Source organism: Cydia pomonella, chromosome 3 (assembly GCF_033807575.1).
Source record: "Cydia pomonella isolate Wapato2018A chromosome 3, ilCydPomo1, whole genome shotgun sequence".
NCBI classification, from domain to species: Eukaryota; Metazoa; Arthropoda; class Insecta; order Lepidoptera; family Tortricidae; genus Cydia; species Cydia pomonella.
The window spans coordinates 29,455,328-29,471,631 of record NC_084705.1 but is presented as its reverse complement, the minus strand read 5'-3'; the positions used below and the strand labels follow the sequence as shown (position 1 = coordinate 29,471,631).

General features: G+C 37.0%; 2 protein-coding genes and 1 long non-coding RNA gene across 4 annotated transcripts in view; 1 reads left to right on the top strand and 2 right to left on the bottom strand.

Moving 5' to 3' along the window:
• The window catches only part of LOC133516499 (histone-lysine N-methyltransferase SETMAR-like), a 111,749-nt gene extending 104,378 nt beyond the window's left edge, over positions 1-7,371 (bottom strand). Inside the window, exon 1 of the mRNA XM_061849487.1 lies at positions 6,057-7,371. Within this exon, the coding sequence (XP_061705471.1) occupies positions 6,101-7,180 (1,080 nt within the window). The 5' untranslated portion in view covers positions 7,181-7,371 and the 3' untranslated portion in view covers positions 6,057-6,100. The remainder of the gene's footprint in view (positions 1-6,056) is intronic.
• On the bottom strand, positions 1,867-14,133 carry LOC133516501 (uncharacterized). 2 transcript variants are annotated; one of them, XM_061849489.1, is made up of 3 exons: positions 13,989-14,133; positions 11,925-12,254; positions 1,867-2,293 (listed from the first exon to the last, which is right to left on the bottom strand). In XM_061849489.1, the coding sequence occupies exons 1-3, from the start codon at positions 14,008-14,010 to the stop codon at positions 1,938-1,940; spliced, it is 708 nt and encodes a 235-aa protein (XP_061705473.1). In that variant the 5' UTR covers positions 14,011-14,133; the 3' UTR covers positions 1,867-1,937. The 2 variants fall into 2 exon arrangements, 1 of the variants encoding a protein (XP_061705473.1); XR_009799238.1 differs by lacking the exons at positions 11,925-12,254; positions 13,989-14,133 and adding an exon at positions 4,707-5,195 and having other exon boundaries at positions 2,209-2,293.
• Positions 14,134-15,132: 999 nt separating this feature from the next.
• On the top strand, positions 15,133-15,801 carry LOC133516503 (uncharacterized). Its single transcript, XR_009799239.1, has 2 exons — positions 15,133-15,491; positions 15,635-15,801. It is a non-coding gene; the product is annotated as an uncharacterized LOC133516503 (long non-coding RNA).
• The last annotated feature ends 503 nt before the right edge of the window (positions 15,802-16,304 follow it).

The following is a 16,304-nucleotide window of genomic DNA, read 5'->3' as shown; positions in this document are numbered from 1 at the left end:
CAACACCAGCGTCGGTTGTTGAGCGACCCCGTGTAAAACCAAATTGTTTGTTGTGCATTAGATTATTAATGTTAAAATGTTTCAATAACTGACTCAAAACTATTTTTTCAAAAATTTTGCTGAATGTTGGTAACACTGATATCGGTCTAAAGTTAGTGGGGTCGGATGTGCTACCTGATTTAAATAAAGGAGTGACTTTACTATGTTTCATTAGATCAGGAAACTCACCGCAGTCAACACTGTTATTAAATATAACTACCAGGTCAGGCGCTACAACTTCTATTAAGGATTTGACAGTACCTATGAACGGAGACTCCCCAAAGGTCACTAGTTTTTTTTACATTAATTGATTTAAACGCCTTTAATATATCTGAGGCACTCACATGTTCAAAATTAAGGTTTCTAGTACATTCTGGGACATTCTTTTCTAACAGTGTAACGGCAGACGAGGGTGATGAATTTAAGTTCTTAGTTGTGGAAGCTGGTACCTCGGTGAAGAATTTTTCAAATTCTGTTGCTACATCTAAACTGGAATCTACGATTTTGTCATCAATTTTTAGTTTAAGATCTTTCATCCTTTGCTTTGATCTACCAGTCTCCACATTAATTACTTTCCACGTTGTTTTAATTATATCAGAGCTAGTTTTTATTGTTTGACTTATATAATTACGCTTAGCGATATGGCAATCTATTTTAAACTTCTTCGAATATTGTTTAACATATTCCTTAAATTCATCACTCGTATTGAACCGCCGTTCCTCATACAAGGCATACAATGCACGTTTCATCTTTATTATATAATATATATTATATATTATATAATATATTATATTGTTAAAATATAAGGATTACATTATTTTCGCATTTTAAGCATGTGTTTCTTTATAATATATCTAACTTGCCCACATGTTCGACCATCTAATGAACTTACTATTCTATACTATTCATTTGGAAATCTATTCAATATACACGGTACAATGCATTTCCATACTTTTCGACTGTATTCATTGTGTTTGTCTTTCCGACCTCAAACGTTGGAATGTTATGTAGGTTACGTAATTGTAAGGGTCGCGTTTTTTGTGTCAGTATTTTATGTTATTGTAGTATTGGGTTACAATGGATGTCTGGAAGTGTAATGTGGTCCAAAGTATCAAAAGCTTTGCTAAAATCAATCATTACGGCAAGTACATGGTGTTTTTTTTCCAAATGTTCGTTGATTTCGTCTGTAAACAATGACAAGAGTTGTGATGTATTTTTATTTTTTGAAAACCCAACTGTTTTTCATTAATTATGCCATTACTTGATAAGAATGGGTTTAATGAGTTTCCAATATTTTTTCTATGATTTTATCTATACAGGATAAAATAGTTATCGGTCTATAGTTGTTTGTATCTGCATGACTACCTTTTTATGTATGGGTCCTACCAGCCCTACCTTAAGTTTATACGGATAAATGGAACGCGATATACTTACATAAGTTTATAAGGTGTGTTAAGACAGAGGTCATTTGTTCGGAGATGATCTGTTGCCCCTATTTTATCGTATCAGTGCGGCGTAAGCGCCATCGACAATAAGGTCCCTTTTCATAGATAATGTCAAATATTTTTTTGTAAATGGGACCTTGATGTCAGGATGCGCTTAGTTTGATTAAAGATTAAAAGAAAATGCTCTTTGATACTACCAGAGGCCCCTAGGGCTGGATCTTTCCTTGGCCAGAGAATCGGCATTGCCATTCAGCGGAGGAACTTAGCCAGCATTATAGGCACCCTTCAGCCGGTCTGGGGCACTATTTGTTTTGTTATAATTTAGTTTTTATTTAATTGTAATTATTATATAAGGGATATTTTAAATAAAAAGATTTTGTCATGTGTTGAAATGCATTTATTTTTGTATTTTGTGAAATAAATTTGAATTGTAAATAAAAAACATTTCAATAATTAAGCCATATCCCAGGTAACTCCATAATCGTGACATGCTCCCATATAATTCACGGTGACAGTTTTACCCCCATTATACTCGTACTTATTGCACACCATATAGCATTTATTTGTGAAGCTATTCCCGTTCGATGCGCATACTGGTAAATACACAGTAGGGCACCAGCTACAATTGGATATTTGTTCACCCAGAATTGGTAGCGCTTCGTCCGAAACCTGTGTCAAGAACGAGGAGACCCATGTTTGAATATTTTCTTTTTTGTATTTCTGCTTTAACACTGACGCTTTCGTAGTAAGTTTCGTTTTTTGCAACTCGGATTCCGTTACGAGAAAAGTAGCTACTAGAAGCGTTTGCACTGAAAAACAAACATACGGTAGGTAGTTAGTATAGTCTGAGTGATTAGCGTTTAGCGGAGCGTTGCGCGAAGCGGGCAGCGTCAATCTATGACTAGTGCAGCGTGCAATTGCCTGGTCTGCCGCAAATGTCATAATCGATGTTACTGTCCAGATTTTATGTGGTCGGCAGTAATGACGCGCTGCAATACTACTGCAGTAATGCTGGTGCAGTCTGAAGCCGAACGTGACCGTTAAGGTATGTCACCTTACCTTGGATGGCAATATTTCTGCTATCTTATATCCCTATCAATTGCCTAGTAAATGAGTGGCGGAATGATCGTTCCAATCGTGTAATGCGGAGGTAAACGTCACTAGTTTCATGAAAGAAATTGACAGTTATAAGATGACGGTCGGATGTCAACTGCAGGTGCATTACTGTTGCAGCGTTGTTGTTACCACCGTTGTAAAAAATAATAATAATACATGACATTAAAGCTCTCCAAGGAGCCTCTACGTGTTGGATCTATATCCCCTCGCAAGCCAATCAAAAGACCGGGATTTATAGGCTCGTGAAATCCAAGGAGATACAATAATAATAATAATAATAACCACCTTGAAGTGGTGGGGGAGCTTACGGGTAGAAGATCCAACTTTGTTCTTACGTTTACGGTTACGTTTCGTACGTTTTGACGGCTGAACTTAAACGATTAGCACACCAGCAAGCTAAACACTTCCCAAACGAACGGTCCCAAACTATGATGTTTATCATGGAGCCAAGTACGATTTGTAAGTATAATTTACGGTCGCTGCCCGGGGGTCGCCGGGGCGCATCTGGAGCTGGTAATGGATGCCTCAGTATGCGAACTGCTAGTAACGCGGAGCTGTGCAGGCGGGTCCGCGTCCAACAAAATACTACAGCCGGTCATCGGGAGCTGAGCAGGCGGGCCACGGGTGTCGAAGCTACAGCCGGTACGGGCGATGATACAAAATCGCTATTCTCATCCATCCCATTGACTCGCCCCTCTTACATGACTAGATCAAAGTCCACCTTGTCTAGTACCCTCGAGGATGTTGTGCAGGATGCCCTCTTGAACGAGGATATCGACACTGTGCCCACCAAGGTTGAAACTTCTAAGCGTATTAGATGAATTATTCTAAATAGAAACTCGAAAACTATTTTGTATTCTACATTTGAAATAGCTTTACACGGAAGTATTTGTATTTTGTATTTACATATTTTTTTGGAAACTATTTTTCACATCTCTGACATTTTATCAAGAAAATTGACAGATACAGTGGCGGCAACAGCAACGCCGCAACAGTAATGTAGATGCAGTTTTTAATACTACGTCGGTGGCAAACAAGCATACGGCCCGCCTGATGATAAGCAATCTCCGTAGCCTATATACGACTCTAACGCTCCGCAGCCTCGTTGAGCCTTGGCAACCTTACTTACCGGCAGGAGCAATACTATGAGTAGGGTTGACATTCGAATGTCACCTTAACAGCGGCCGCGTTAAAGCGCAAAATTGCGGGATCTTTCTCTCTTACTCTTACTAAGACGTAATTAGAGTGACAGAGAAAAATGGCCACAATTGACGAACTTAAATTTATGCGCTTATAGCCTTGTAACGCCGCCACAGTAATGTAGCTGCAATTGCCATCCGAAATAAAAACTGAACAAGTGCGAGTCGGACTCGCCCACCGACAGTTCCGTACTTTTTAGTATTTGTTGTTATAGCTGCAACGGAAATACATTATCTGTGAAAATTCCAACTCTCTAACTATCACGGTTCATGAGATACAGCCTGGTGACAGACGGACCGATGGACGGACGGACGGACAGCAGAGTCTTAGTAATAGGGTCCCGTTTTACCCTTTGGGTACGGAATCCTTCGAGCATCCTGTCAGTTTGTACAAAATAAATCACGAAACTTAGCGTTTCAGCTGCTTTAGCGAGATATGCCGATACTTCTACCAAGACCAGGGTTTCCCTGCCCTTTATTATTGCCTGAATTATTATTATGCTCGCCTGGTAAAATTATATTTTCTGCCCTCCGGGCGGAAAGCGTCAACTTTGCTCTCAGTGCGCTAAACGAATTTGCCGCTTTCCGCCTCCGTCGAGCAGAAAAATAGTATGCGCATCACGGGAGGAAACGTATGACATTCCATCCCGCGTGTTTGCCACCCTCGCCTTCGGTTCGGGTAACTTGCCTTTATTGTGGTGGTGTGCATACTATTTTTCTGCTCGACGGAGGCGGAAAGCGGCAACTTCGTTTAGCGCAGCGGGAGCAAAAATGACGCTTTCCGCCCGGAGGGCAGAAAATAACTATTCCTGCCCTTGTCAAATCTACAATTCTGTAATAGATATTTTATCCCGTAATGTGGAGCTAGGTGGAGGATTTGTTTACCTACTAAAAGAACAATTCTTACCAAACAAGCGGTACATTTTCGATAAAGGTGAAATGGTAATGCCTACTTTACGGAAATGAAATGTAATAAAATTGGCATTCATTAAAATTAGGGGCTGTAATTAGCAATTATTTTCGCACTTAGCCTTAATTACTCATTAAAATTTAACGGCTATTTAATTTACTTTTAAGAAAATGAATGGTCATAAAATGAAGTTATATAAGATGGATAATTTATAATGATCTAAGAATAGTTTTTATTATAGTATTTTATACAATCGTGATATAATATAGAGCTTTTCAGTCGAGTACCGTGTTTAGGCAACAAAGCTTGCTAAGTTGCCTAAGTAAGGTACGAGATTGAGAAGCTTGATTATACAACAACAACAACATCAAAATACAATACTCTTTCTACGAGCCTTTAAAATAATACTTTATTTACTATTAGAAGTATTAGAACAAATTAAATTATTTTCAGAAAATATTTTAATTTGTTTTTATTTCAAGTAGAAACACTACTATATAAATTATAAACTACATGAAATAAATGTCAAATATACTATATATATATATATATATATATATATATATATATATATATAATATTATATATGTGTGTGTATGTATAGCAGAGGACGCTGGTTCGATTCCAGCCTGGGGCACTGGAGGCCTTGGTCACTTTTTCTTAGTCTATGACATTTATTTCAGTTTATAATACTTTATTTGCTATAAAACCTAAATAATTAATGAAAATTGGTATCTCAGTAGACAAAATGTAGACTTAAACGCGGGACTCTCGCGTTGCACCCGTTAAGTCTTTTCTATGGGAGCGTGGCGGCAGGTGATTGGTAATTTTCTTTTATAGTTGACTGCAGCGTATCAAAATGAATATTATAGTTGAGTGGGAGCCCAATAGCCCATACATGAAAAGTACGCAATGATACTTAGTATGGTATACGAAATCTTAATTTAACCATTACAGTCGACGAGTACAATTTTATTTATGATATAGATATAAGGCAAATTCTGGACTGATCCGGCCGTGTCGCATCTTTTCTGGCATTTAGTTAGGTTATGATTTTACATACATACATATAATCACGCCTATTTCCCGGAGGGGTAGGCAGAGACCACGGATTTCCACTTGCTACGATCCTGACTTACCTCTTTCGCTTCCTTCACTTTCATGACATTTTCATACACGCTCGTCGGTTTACACTGAAAAAATAGATAGCCGAACTGGTTTTGTAACTTTACTAAATAACTAAACTACGGTTATAAGAAAATAAACTTTGCATAAATTTACAAACTTATTTTGTAGTGTATACCCAGTACCTGAACACTGATAGCCAAACACGGTTTTGTAACATACGAGGGTCATGCCAAAAGAAATTAGATACTCAAAAGTTACCGACTTTATTCTTTATTACAGCTATCTATTTTTTCGAAGTAGTCACCGTGAACACGTATACACTTTTCCATCCGTCTAAACCACTTAGAAAATACCGATGACCACTCTTCTTTAGATACCTCAGAAATTTCATAATTATACGCAGCCAGGGCATCTTCTTTGTTCTCAAATCGCCTTCCTTTTAATTTTTCTTTAATTTTGGGAAATAAGTAAAAATCGCAAGGGGCTAGGTCGGGGGAATATGGCGGGTGGGGCAAGATAGTCACGTTTTTTGAGCTGAAATAGTCAAGTGTTCTAGCAGAAGTGTGAGGGGCAGCGTTGTCATGGTGCCAGAGCAGGTGCTGAGTTCCCGATTTCGGCCGCTTGTCACACCAAGCTGACAGTACTCTGGGGGCACAAACTGTCACATACCATTCAGAGTTGACTGTCCTTTGATCTTCTAGCACTATCGTAGCAATATGTCCCGTCTTGCAGAAAAATGAGGCAATCATTTGTTTTTGTGTACTTCGGGTTCGGCGACATTTTGTTGGCGTCGGCTCATCTTCAAAACACCATACTGTGGACTGCCGCTTTGTTTCGGGGTCGTAGTTATATAGCCATGTTTCGTCACCTGTAAGTATATCATATACATTTTTTTTCTCGCCAGCGTCGAATTTATCTATCATAAATTTGCACCAATCTACGCGGCGGTCTTTTTGCAAATCGGTGAGTTTGTGCGGCACCCATCTTGAACAACGCTTATGAAGGGCCAGATGATAATGAATTATAGTTTGCAATGCTGCTGATCCAATACCCAGCTCACGCTCGAGCTCTGCATATGTAATTCGTCGGTTCGCACGAACATTTTTTTCCACAGCCTGTACGTTTTCTTGAGTGACTGCGGTTGGCGGCCGTCCGGTCTTCGCCTCATCTTCAAAGGTCTCTCGTCCCCTTTTAAATTCAGCAAACCAATTAAAAACAGTTGCACGTGAACAAGCAGACTCGCCAAAAGTTGAAACTAAAAGTTCAAAACACTCTTGAGGTTTTAAACCTTTTTTAAAATCATAATAAATCATAACACGAAAATCACGTCGAGTGAGCTCCATTGTTGCGAAAATTTCCCTCCAAAATTACCCAGAAAAAAAATAATTAAAAAAGGAATCCTAACATTTTCCGAGTGTTCCATATTTGAATTTATTAGCAAATAACCTACCTTTACAATGGTGTATAACTGGCCAGTATCGATCAAATGACCATAGAGTATCTAACTTCTTTTGGCATGACCCTCGTATAACACATAGTTCGCAAGTCCCAATTTTTGTGTAAACAGTAACCAAAATTTTGTTACAGTTATGCAAACCATTTCTTTCAGTGTAGGGTGCTCTTGACCTGGCCTTTCTTCAGGATTTCCCCGATTTGATCAGAGAAAGTCCGCCGAGGTCTACCCCTTCCAGCTCCCTCTTCTACTTCTCCCTTATACACTCTCTTTGTTAACCTTCTTTCACACATTCTTTCCACGTGTCCAAACCATCTCACCTTTCTCAATTTTTGTCCCTATATCTTCGTTCAGTCCACATGTTTCCCTTATCACACTGTTCCTAATTCTATCTTGTAATTTTACACCACACACAATTCTCAACGCTGATTATGATCATGATTATGTTATGATTTTTCTTATCGAAAATTGTTCTGGCAACGTTTCTAGAACAAAAACCTCCCGGTAACGATTTTAGAACAAAAATGTATAGGTAATTTATAGATTTCGTCGTTGAAATTGCACACCTTTTGTTACTTTATATCTAAGTAACAAGTATTGGTATCTCTTAGCACGTCTTCTCATCTTGCCTCTTAAGCGTGCGTCCCTGGTAATATGTGATACGCCATTATCAACGATGCTCCCATATAATTATAATCAACGCCACGCTACGCAGTGCGGCGTAAGCGCCATCGACAATAAGGTCCCTTTTCATAGATAATGTCACATAGTTATGTGACGAGAAGACAATCTTTTTTTTAAATCATCAAAAAATTATGGTGATAAATCGTACAAAATGAAGTACAAGAACCGTTTCAGCAAATGTTTAATTATCATAATTTAAGTCGATTTTTAGAGAAATTGTCACTTGTATTGAAGTTATTTCTGGAGAAAATTTATTTCGTTTAGCTTTTATTTACACTAATTCAAATTTGTAATAACAAAAATGTAGTTTATTAAACTTGAAGTACAGGATATGTGTAATATAAAATTACCATTTTTAGCAGTCCAAATTTTACGAAATTTACAAATAAGAGCTTAAAAATCAGTGCCTTAAATAAGTGACATTGTTTTCAAAAAAATGTTTTATTCAAATGAAAGATAACAAGATGTGCTAATAGAAACCAGTACTTGTTATTTCTAATAGTAACCAAATGGTGTACAATTTCATCGACTAACGGCTCGATTCGAAAAATGAGATACGATAACGATAAGTTCTGGTTTAGATAATATTAAGTTCTCATTTAGATATCGTTTGTATAATTGACAGAAGCAGCTCGATTCGGGCAACCAAGATCACTGACGTTAGAAATATCGTAGATAGATCTTGGGATCACAGCGGCATCGATATAAACGTCAATTTTGATATGTCGTTTAGTTATCCATGTTTTAAAAATCTTTCCAAGATCTTAAACGTGTCTTAATCATTCTTCGATTCGGGCCGTAAATCTATCAATTTGACATTTTTGCGACTAAAATCGATAACGGCCTCTTAATAAACTAAAGTTTGTATTAAGTTTGACTAATTTTGCATTGACGTGAACCACACAAAGTGAGGGAGTGTCAGATAAACGCCATAGTTTCATAGAAATTTGACTATGAAGATAACGTTGCTATACTTTCTTATTGCAAATACCATGCAGAGTTAGCTTGGTTCAACTCTATCTTAGCCCGCGTACCGAACATACCAATCGATAACGCTCTATAGCGTAGCGTAGTCATCTCTCTCTATCACTCTGCCATATTAGTGCGACTGTGACAGTTGCGTTTCGTTCGCCACGGCGCGTGAACGATATGCTCGTTGGCTACGCGGTCTGTAGCGTTAGCGTAATGTGTACACGCTCGTATCGTGCGTTCCATGGCTCTCGGGTTACTCACCATTAGAAAATAAATGATCATTAAAACATCTTGCATATATGTTACATTACTCAATCCTCGTAATCATCCAGCCAAGTAAAGCATTTACCCATGTGCAGCAATTGTACGGGTTTATCTAATGAAAAGAAAAGTATGTTATTAATATTATTATGATACACATTGCAGAAGAAAACGATATTTCGTTTTCCCTGGAAAATTTAACATTCATTGCTGTGCGGACGACAGTACTGGGGATGCCTATTACACAGGCCGTGCCAACATCCTTCGTTCCGTGGTGCTGGAGAGTCGTGAAAAGGTTGTGTCGGACATTGAGAGCACTCTATCCAGAGTTTCGGTGTGGGGTCGGGACAATCTAGTCCGATTCAACCCCACCAAGACACAAGTTGAGCATGTGACGGAAGCAAGGAACTTGGGTGTGCTTATGGACGGTAAACTTAGATTCCACAACCACGTATTGGAGATCTCTAGAGTATGTTTTTATAGACTTAAGATATTATATAGTGTACGTAGATATTTAAGTACTGACGTAAGAATATCTCTTTGTGAATCTTTAATACTGTCAAAACTCAACTATGCTGATACTGTCATAGGTGGATGTCTATTGTACCAAACAAAAAAGCTAATGCAGCGGCTGCAGAACGCATGTGCACGTTTTTGTTTTAATATTCCACCTCGAACTCATGTAACTCCTTATTTAAATAATAGTGGGTTAATGAATATGGAATCGCGACGTTCGCTGCATTTTGCTTGCATGCTTTTTGGCATTATAAAGACCATGACTTCAACTTAAACTGAAAGTTAACTTTTTCACAGCGCCATATTAGGGGAGCCATTCGTTTTATTTGCCCAAGGCACAGCACCGCAGCATTTCGTGGCAGTTTTAAATACTCTGCCACGAAGTGCTGGAACAATATACCTCCACCTATAAGGAACTCACCGTCAATTAGTTCATTTAAATGTAAATTTAAAAAACATATTTTACACATACACAAATTATAAATATTGGGTATACTCCTGTGCCATCACTATGCCATGTACTAGAACGAACGCCTACCCTATAATTTATTTCGCCTTGTATGACGACTGACTGACTGTTTAGGTACCGATAATTTAAATAATTTATTTGTCATTGTAGTTTTTAATTGAATAATAATTATAGCCTTACTTGAAACTTCTGTACTTAAATATATAAAACTTTGTACTTTATCTTGTAGCTGCGCTCTCTCGGAAAGGTTTCCACGGAAGACCAGCGTCGAGACCCTTAGGTGGTATCTTGACATTAAGCTGAGTGGAGACCTTTTCAGTGACGCTTAATAATAAATTGATTCTGTCGTCTCATGTATTAGATACCTAAACTTAAGCGTTTTCTGAATAAATTTCTTCTATTCTATTCTATTCTAAGTTTGCGCGTTTACCGCTAAGAAAACCCCATTTACTGTGGCCCCGTAGTTCCAAGGCACAGCCTTTACTATGTCAGGGAGTATTGGGATCCTTGGTGTCGACATTTCCAGTGACGTCCAATTCGGTGCGGTTCAAGAGGAATTCCTCCCGCGGACGCTCCGGCTGTGGAATGAGCTCCCTTCCGAGGTTTTTCCGAGGGTCTACAGTATGGGGTTCTTCAAAAAAGGAGTGTACAGGTTTTTAAAGGGTGCAATGCGCATGTAACACCTCTGGCGTTGCAGGCGTCCATAGGCTGCGGTTACTGCTTACCATCAGGCGGGCCGTATGCTTGTTTACCACCGAAGTGGTATAAAAAAAAACGTGGAACATTTTAACGCGAACATTTTAAGCGTTTGACATTCCCTCTCTGTCGTGGTGCGACAGAGAGGGAATGTCAAACGCAAATTCCTGGTAGTCGTGCAGGGCTATAACCGCGAATCATAGTTCGTCAATTGCGGGAATTTTTCTCTGTCACTCCAATTACGTCTCAGTGACAATAAAAGAGAAAGATCCCCGCAATTAGCGAATTACAGTTTTCGCGGTAGGCCCTGATGTCTCAGCAAAATGTCAGAACAGAGATTTGTGTAACTTCCAGATTCTGAGTGTTATTTTTGAAAAATATTATTGCCCTGTTAGGAGGCATTGGAAATATGTACATACAAGCGACAGACCTCTCATTTTTAATGTTAAATAGAAATATAAAAATTGTATAGGATATGAATAATAAATGATTAGAGTAATTTAATACTACTTAATTTTTTTATTAAAATACGCCAAGTCTCAAAATACAATTTACATTAAATATAATTTTTTTTAATTAAGGCCTACAAATACAGCTGTCTCGGCGCCAAGTACGAGTTCGTAGCATTTGGCGTCGAGACACTCGGGCCGTGGGGTAGGGGAGCGCGTGGGCTCCTTAAGGAGCTTGGAAAGCGGTTGCGGGAGGCAACAGGGGAATCTCGCGCCGACAGCTTTCTCGCGCAGAGGATTGCTATCGCAATACAGCGCGGGAACGCTGCCTGCGTGATGGGCACCTTGCCGAGGGGCCTAGGCTTAGAAGGTAGTTTTTAGGGATTTTTTAGTTAGGTTTAGTTTTAGTTGTCTTATTATAATTTTATATATAATGTAAATTGTATTTTGAGACTTGAGTAATTTAATTATTAGTAAAATATATTTGTAGCATGTAGATTTAAGTACCTGTAATACTAACAATTTTATGGACCCAGAGTCTGAAATAAATACATTGAATTGAATTGAATTGACTAATGATTACTTACGTGTAAGGCTTCCCCAGCAATTCATCCAGCATATATTAGTATACGTTCTCTTATTAGTAGCACAAACAGGAATGTGAATTCTTGGACACAAGTCACAATTCCGTATTTTCTCTAATGGGGGCAACAGCGCCGCTTCATTTATAGGACGTTTGAAGTATTCTCGCTGCCACTGAGGTACTGAAGCTTTATTATAATATATTAACCCAAGAGCTATGGTAGTTTCTCCAGTCGTGGTTCTCCGGAAAAACGTTCTGGACATAGTTGTGTGAGATCTGGTCGGCCTATGTTTATTTTGCCCGAAGCATAGAGGTGTTAGAAGAAGTAAAGTAACTAAAAAAGTAATAAAGTCTAAAACGAATGCGTAGTAAAGTAAGGTGGGTTAAGACGGACATAGTCTATTTTGATCGAGGCAAGGCAAACAGTATGAGGATTCCGAACAAGTTTTTATCTTGTCCCGGTGATAGTCTTACCCCACCTTACCTTATAAAATGGAGTTCAATATAAATGATACACGATGAAATTTAATCCGTGATCAGAAGTTGAAAAATATTAATAACCAACCTAAATAGTGATCATGCTTACTTCACCGTCTAATTAATTATAGTTAATGATATCGTTAAAATTAATAACCACTGAATACATGGAAACCCTATTTTTATTGAAAGGAAGGGAACCATTGGCAGGGTAAAAATAAATTTGAATTAAAATTTAATTTGAATTTATAAATTTGGTATGCTAGAAAATAACTTACAGTTGTGTTCGTACTACATATATACATTATGTGATTGCCATCGATGACTGAATAAAAATGGTTCCTGATCGCAGATTACATATCACCGTGTATAAACAATAATATAAACAATTCAATTTACCTTCACTACTTCGTCTCGCAACCTTTTAGGAAAATCATGATCCGGTTCACAGTTAATAATAACTATCAATAAAATCTGTTATATTTAGAATAGAATGGAATGGAAATATTGTTAACATTATTTGCCATTTCAATTGAACTCCACTTTAATAGCAACTTAGTAGTAATAAGTTATAGTAAATTTAATAAATAAATAATAAAATGACAGAAAAAATACCTGTCTGCTTAGCCATTGTGCCAATTGTTAACGCTCCGTAGCGTAGCGTAGTTATCTCTCTCTGTCACTCTTCCATCTTAGCGCGACAGTGACAGTTGCGTTTCGTTTCGCATAAACGTTAAGGACTGGCACGTTGGTTAGGCATCCAGAGCGGCTTAGCCAAAATGACAACCATTGAAACCACAGACGCCAATTGAAAATTAAAGATGTGTACATCAGCAATACTATTTGCTTAGCACCTATGCATACAAACTTCTATGAGGAGACAGATGAGATGCAACGAAAGGTGACATAATAATTTTCATACATTAATTAATTAATATTTACTGCCCTCCGGCCGGAAAACGTCAACTTTCAGCCCACAGCGTTAAACGAAGTTGCTGCTTTCTGGCTCCGTCGAACATTCATAAAAACATACGTCGGTCAGTATGTAAGAAAGATTCCGACATTTTTTACTTTACTTTCCTAGATATTATGTAATACATACTATTTATTTTTCATCACACTTGCTCGAAAAAGAACTCATTTCAAGCAGGTATACCGAACGACAAAGGCATGTATTGTTCCCGCGGGAGTTTTTTTTTAATTGTGTCACTAATTCATACGAACCAAGTAGGTATAAACGAGTTTTACTTTTAAAACATTGACGTTTATAATTTATATTTATTGTTTAATTTTTCATTAAATTAATAGCCGTTTAAAGTATTTTTACAAAAAAATTTAATCGGAGCTGAATGCCGGATAGGTCTGTGCCTTGACAATAGAATGACAATATGGCGGATGAATGTTTGAAGTTTTGCTTAAAATTTAATTTTTTCTTTAGTGTGACGAAAAATATCGTGTGTAACTCCGGGGGTATGAATATTGCAAACTCGAGTCCTTAATACACTCCATCCAGCCTGCGACTGTCGTGCATATAAAGACCTCGTTTGCAAAATTTAATTACCCCCTCGTTGCACTACGTACAATAACTTACCAGCAGTACGTATCAAGAACATTTTATATTTAACGTTTACATTCCACTTTTTACATATACTTCAATAGTTTGCAAGTATCAAAACACTAGAATGCTAATTTAAATTTAACTTTTTATGACTTTTCGAAGATTGAATTATAATTATTGTACGTAGTTTCAAAACTAATTATTTCTTTGGATCATAGTGTGTGTAATAATTATTATCCATTGACGTAATTTTTTTTTTTTTTTTTTTTTTTTTTCAGGATTACAACAGCTTATAATAATTACATGTGCAATTTTAAATTTTAAGTGTATAAAGCCAATTACAGTAATCCACAAGGTCAAATCGTGATTAAAAGAAGAGTACGCCCAAAGCGAAAGAAATATGTCAAACTATATGGAGCAAACTGACATTAGGCAATGCGCTCTGGTAGATGCTAATAACGCTTCTTTATAATTTTAGTCAGGATACGTATTTCATACAAAAATAAATTTATTGCAATACAGTTTAAGTGTCAAATTTGCAAACTGATATTTCAAAACATTGAATACTTAACAGTTAAATGACGTTTTCGTAAGTTGATCATTGTATAAACGTCAAAATGAATAGCGAGTGAATGGCGTCGCTTTATGTATAAAAAATATTTTTTTAATACAGTTGCTCAAAAAGTGGTACTTTTTGTGGCTGCGTAGCGTGCGAGAAGCTCAATTTCTCGAACTAGTGCTTTTTACTTTTTAGTTCCAAACTATACTTTCGAAACGCAGTAATTTTATATTAGATTTTTTACTTGGAAATTATGAAATTAAAAACGCTTACGAATACTAGGAGTATTTATTTAAAGTATTCATTAATATATAAATGACGAAAAAATATTAAGAATTTGCATTTTATAGCCTACTCTGTCTTAGGTATCTATGTATGAAATATTTACTTTCCTAAAAATCGTTCTTTGATTTGGCTGAATGATACAAGCATAGGTATGCCTAGAAAAAAAAGTTTAAAAGCAAATCAGCCCGCCCTTTTGAAATAACTTCTAACATTATTTAAACACATTAACGCATATAAATATATAATTTGGTACGAGAAGTTATAAAAAAATATTGAAAATGAGTGATTCAGATATTGATATGACACCACCAGACATTCGTGCTAGAGCAGTAATTGCCAATGACTGTGTTATTCCAGAAAAATCTAAAAACCAATATAATGCCGTCTATGTAAAATTTATCGAGTGGAAAACCTTACATAACGCAAAGTCTTTTTCAGAGACTGTTTTGATGGCCTATTTTCAAGAGCTGTCTGAAACCTATCGGCCATCAACATTATGGTCAAAATATTCTATGTTGAAAGCTGTTATAAAGTTAAAACATGACATAGATATAAAAACTTACACCAGATTGACTGCTTTCTTAAAAAGGCAAAGTGCAGGATTTCAGAGTAAAAAATCGAAGGTACTAACAGCTGAACAAATTGAGACGTTTATTAATGAAGCTCCAGATCAGCAACATCTAGCTACAAAGGTATAAACTTAAATATAAATCTAATAAAATATGTACACAATTTAAGTAAATTAACTCTAAAAATAAAGTAGGAAGTTAAAAAAAATAGAATGAAATAAACAATTGTCTTACAATATATAATAAATATGTAACTTTGTTCATAGGTTGCTCTTATATTTGGAGTCTGTGGCGCATGCAGACGCGAAGAGCTCACAAATGTATCAGTAAAAGATATAGAAACACATGGGGACATACTTCTTGTCAAAATACCAAATACAAAAAATAAAATTCCCAGGTCCTTCACTATTGACGGCCCATTTGCAGAAATAGTCAAGAAATATCAGAGTCTGCGGTCTTCTAAGGGCAAAAGTGACCGTTTCTTTCAGAATTTTCAAAGAGGAAGGTGCACTGACCAGGTAATAGGCTTAAACAAGTTTGGGAATATGCCGAGAGATATCGCTCAGTACTTAAATTTGCCTGATGCAAATCTTTACACTGGACATGCATTTAGGAGAACCTCTGCTACATTACTTGCCGACTCAGGAGCTGACATAACAACTTTGAAGAGGCATGGAGGTTGGCGGTCAAGTAATGTAGCAGAAGGATACATAGAAAACTCCGTTGATAACAAATTAAAAATTGGAAAACAAATTGCAAAATCAATTAATGTAAAGCCGCAAGAGCCCACAGAATTTTCTTCATCCACATTCCAATCTGGTCTTACAAGGAGAGGGCACGGTCTGGGAAACTCACTTTGGGACCAGACTCCGTATAATAGTAGTCCTCCACTAGGGTGTTCAAACCTTTTACGCTTAACTAATATTAATACACTTA

Bases quoted from the DNA above. Each gene is read 5' to 3' on its own strand.
- LOC133516501 (XM_061849489.1), bottom strand. From the start codon at position 14,010: ATGTTCTTGATACGTACTGCTG. The intron at 12,255-13,988 runs GTAAGTTATTGT...TTACTTTTTTAG, and splicing joins GTTCTTGATACGTACTGCTG to TTACTTTACTTCTTCTAACA. The intron at 2,294-11,924 runs GTAAGTAATCAT...TTTGTTTTTCAG, and splicing joins TTGCTGGGGAAGCCTTACAC to TGCAAACGCTTCTAGTAGCT.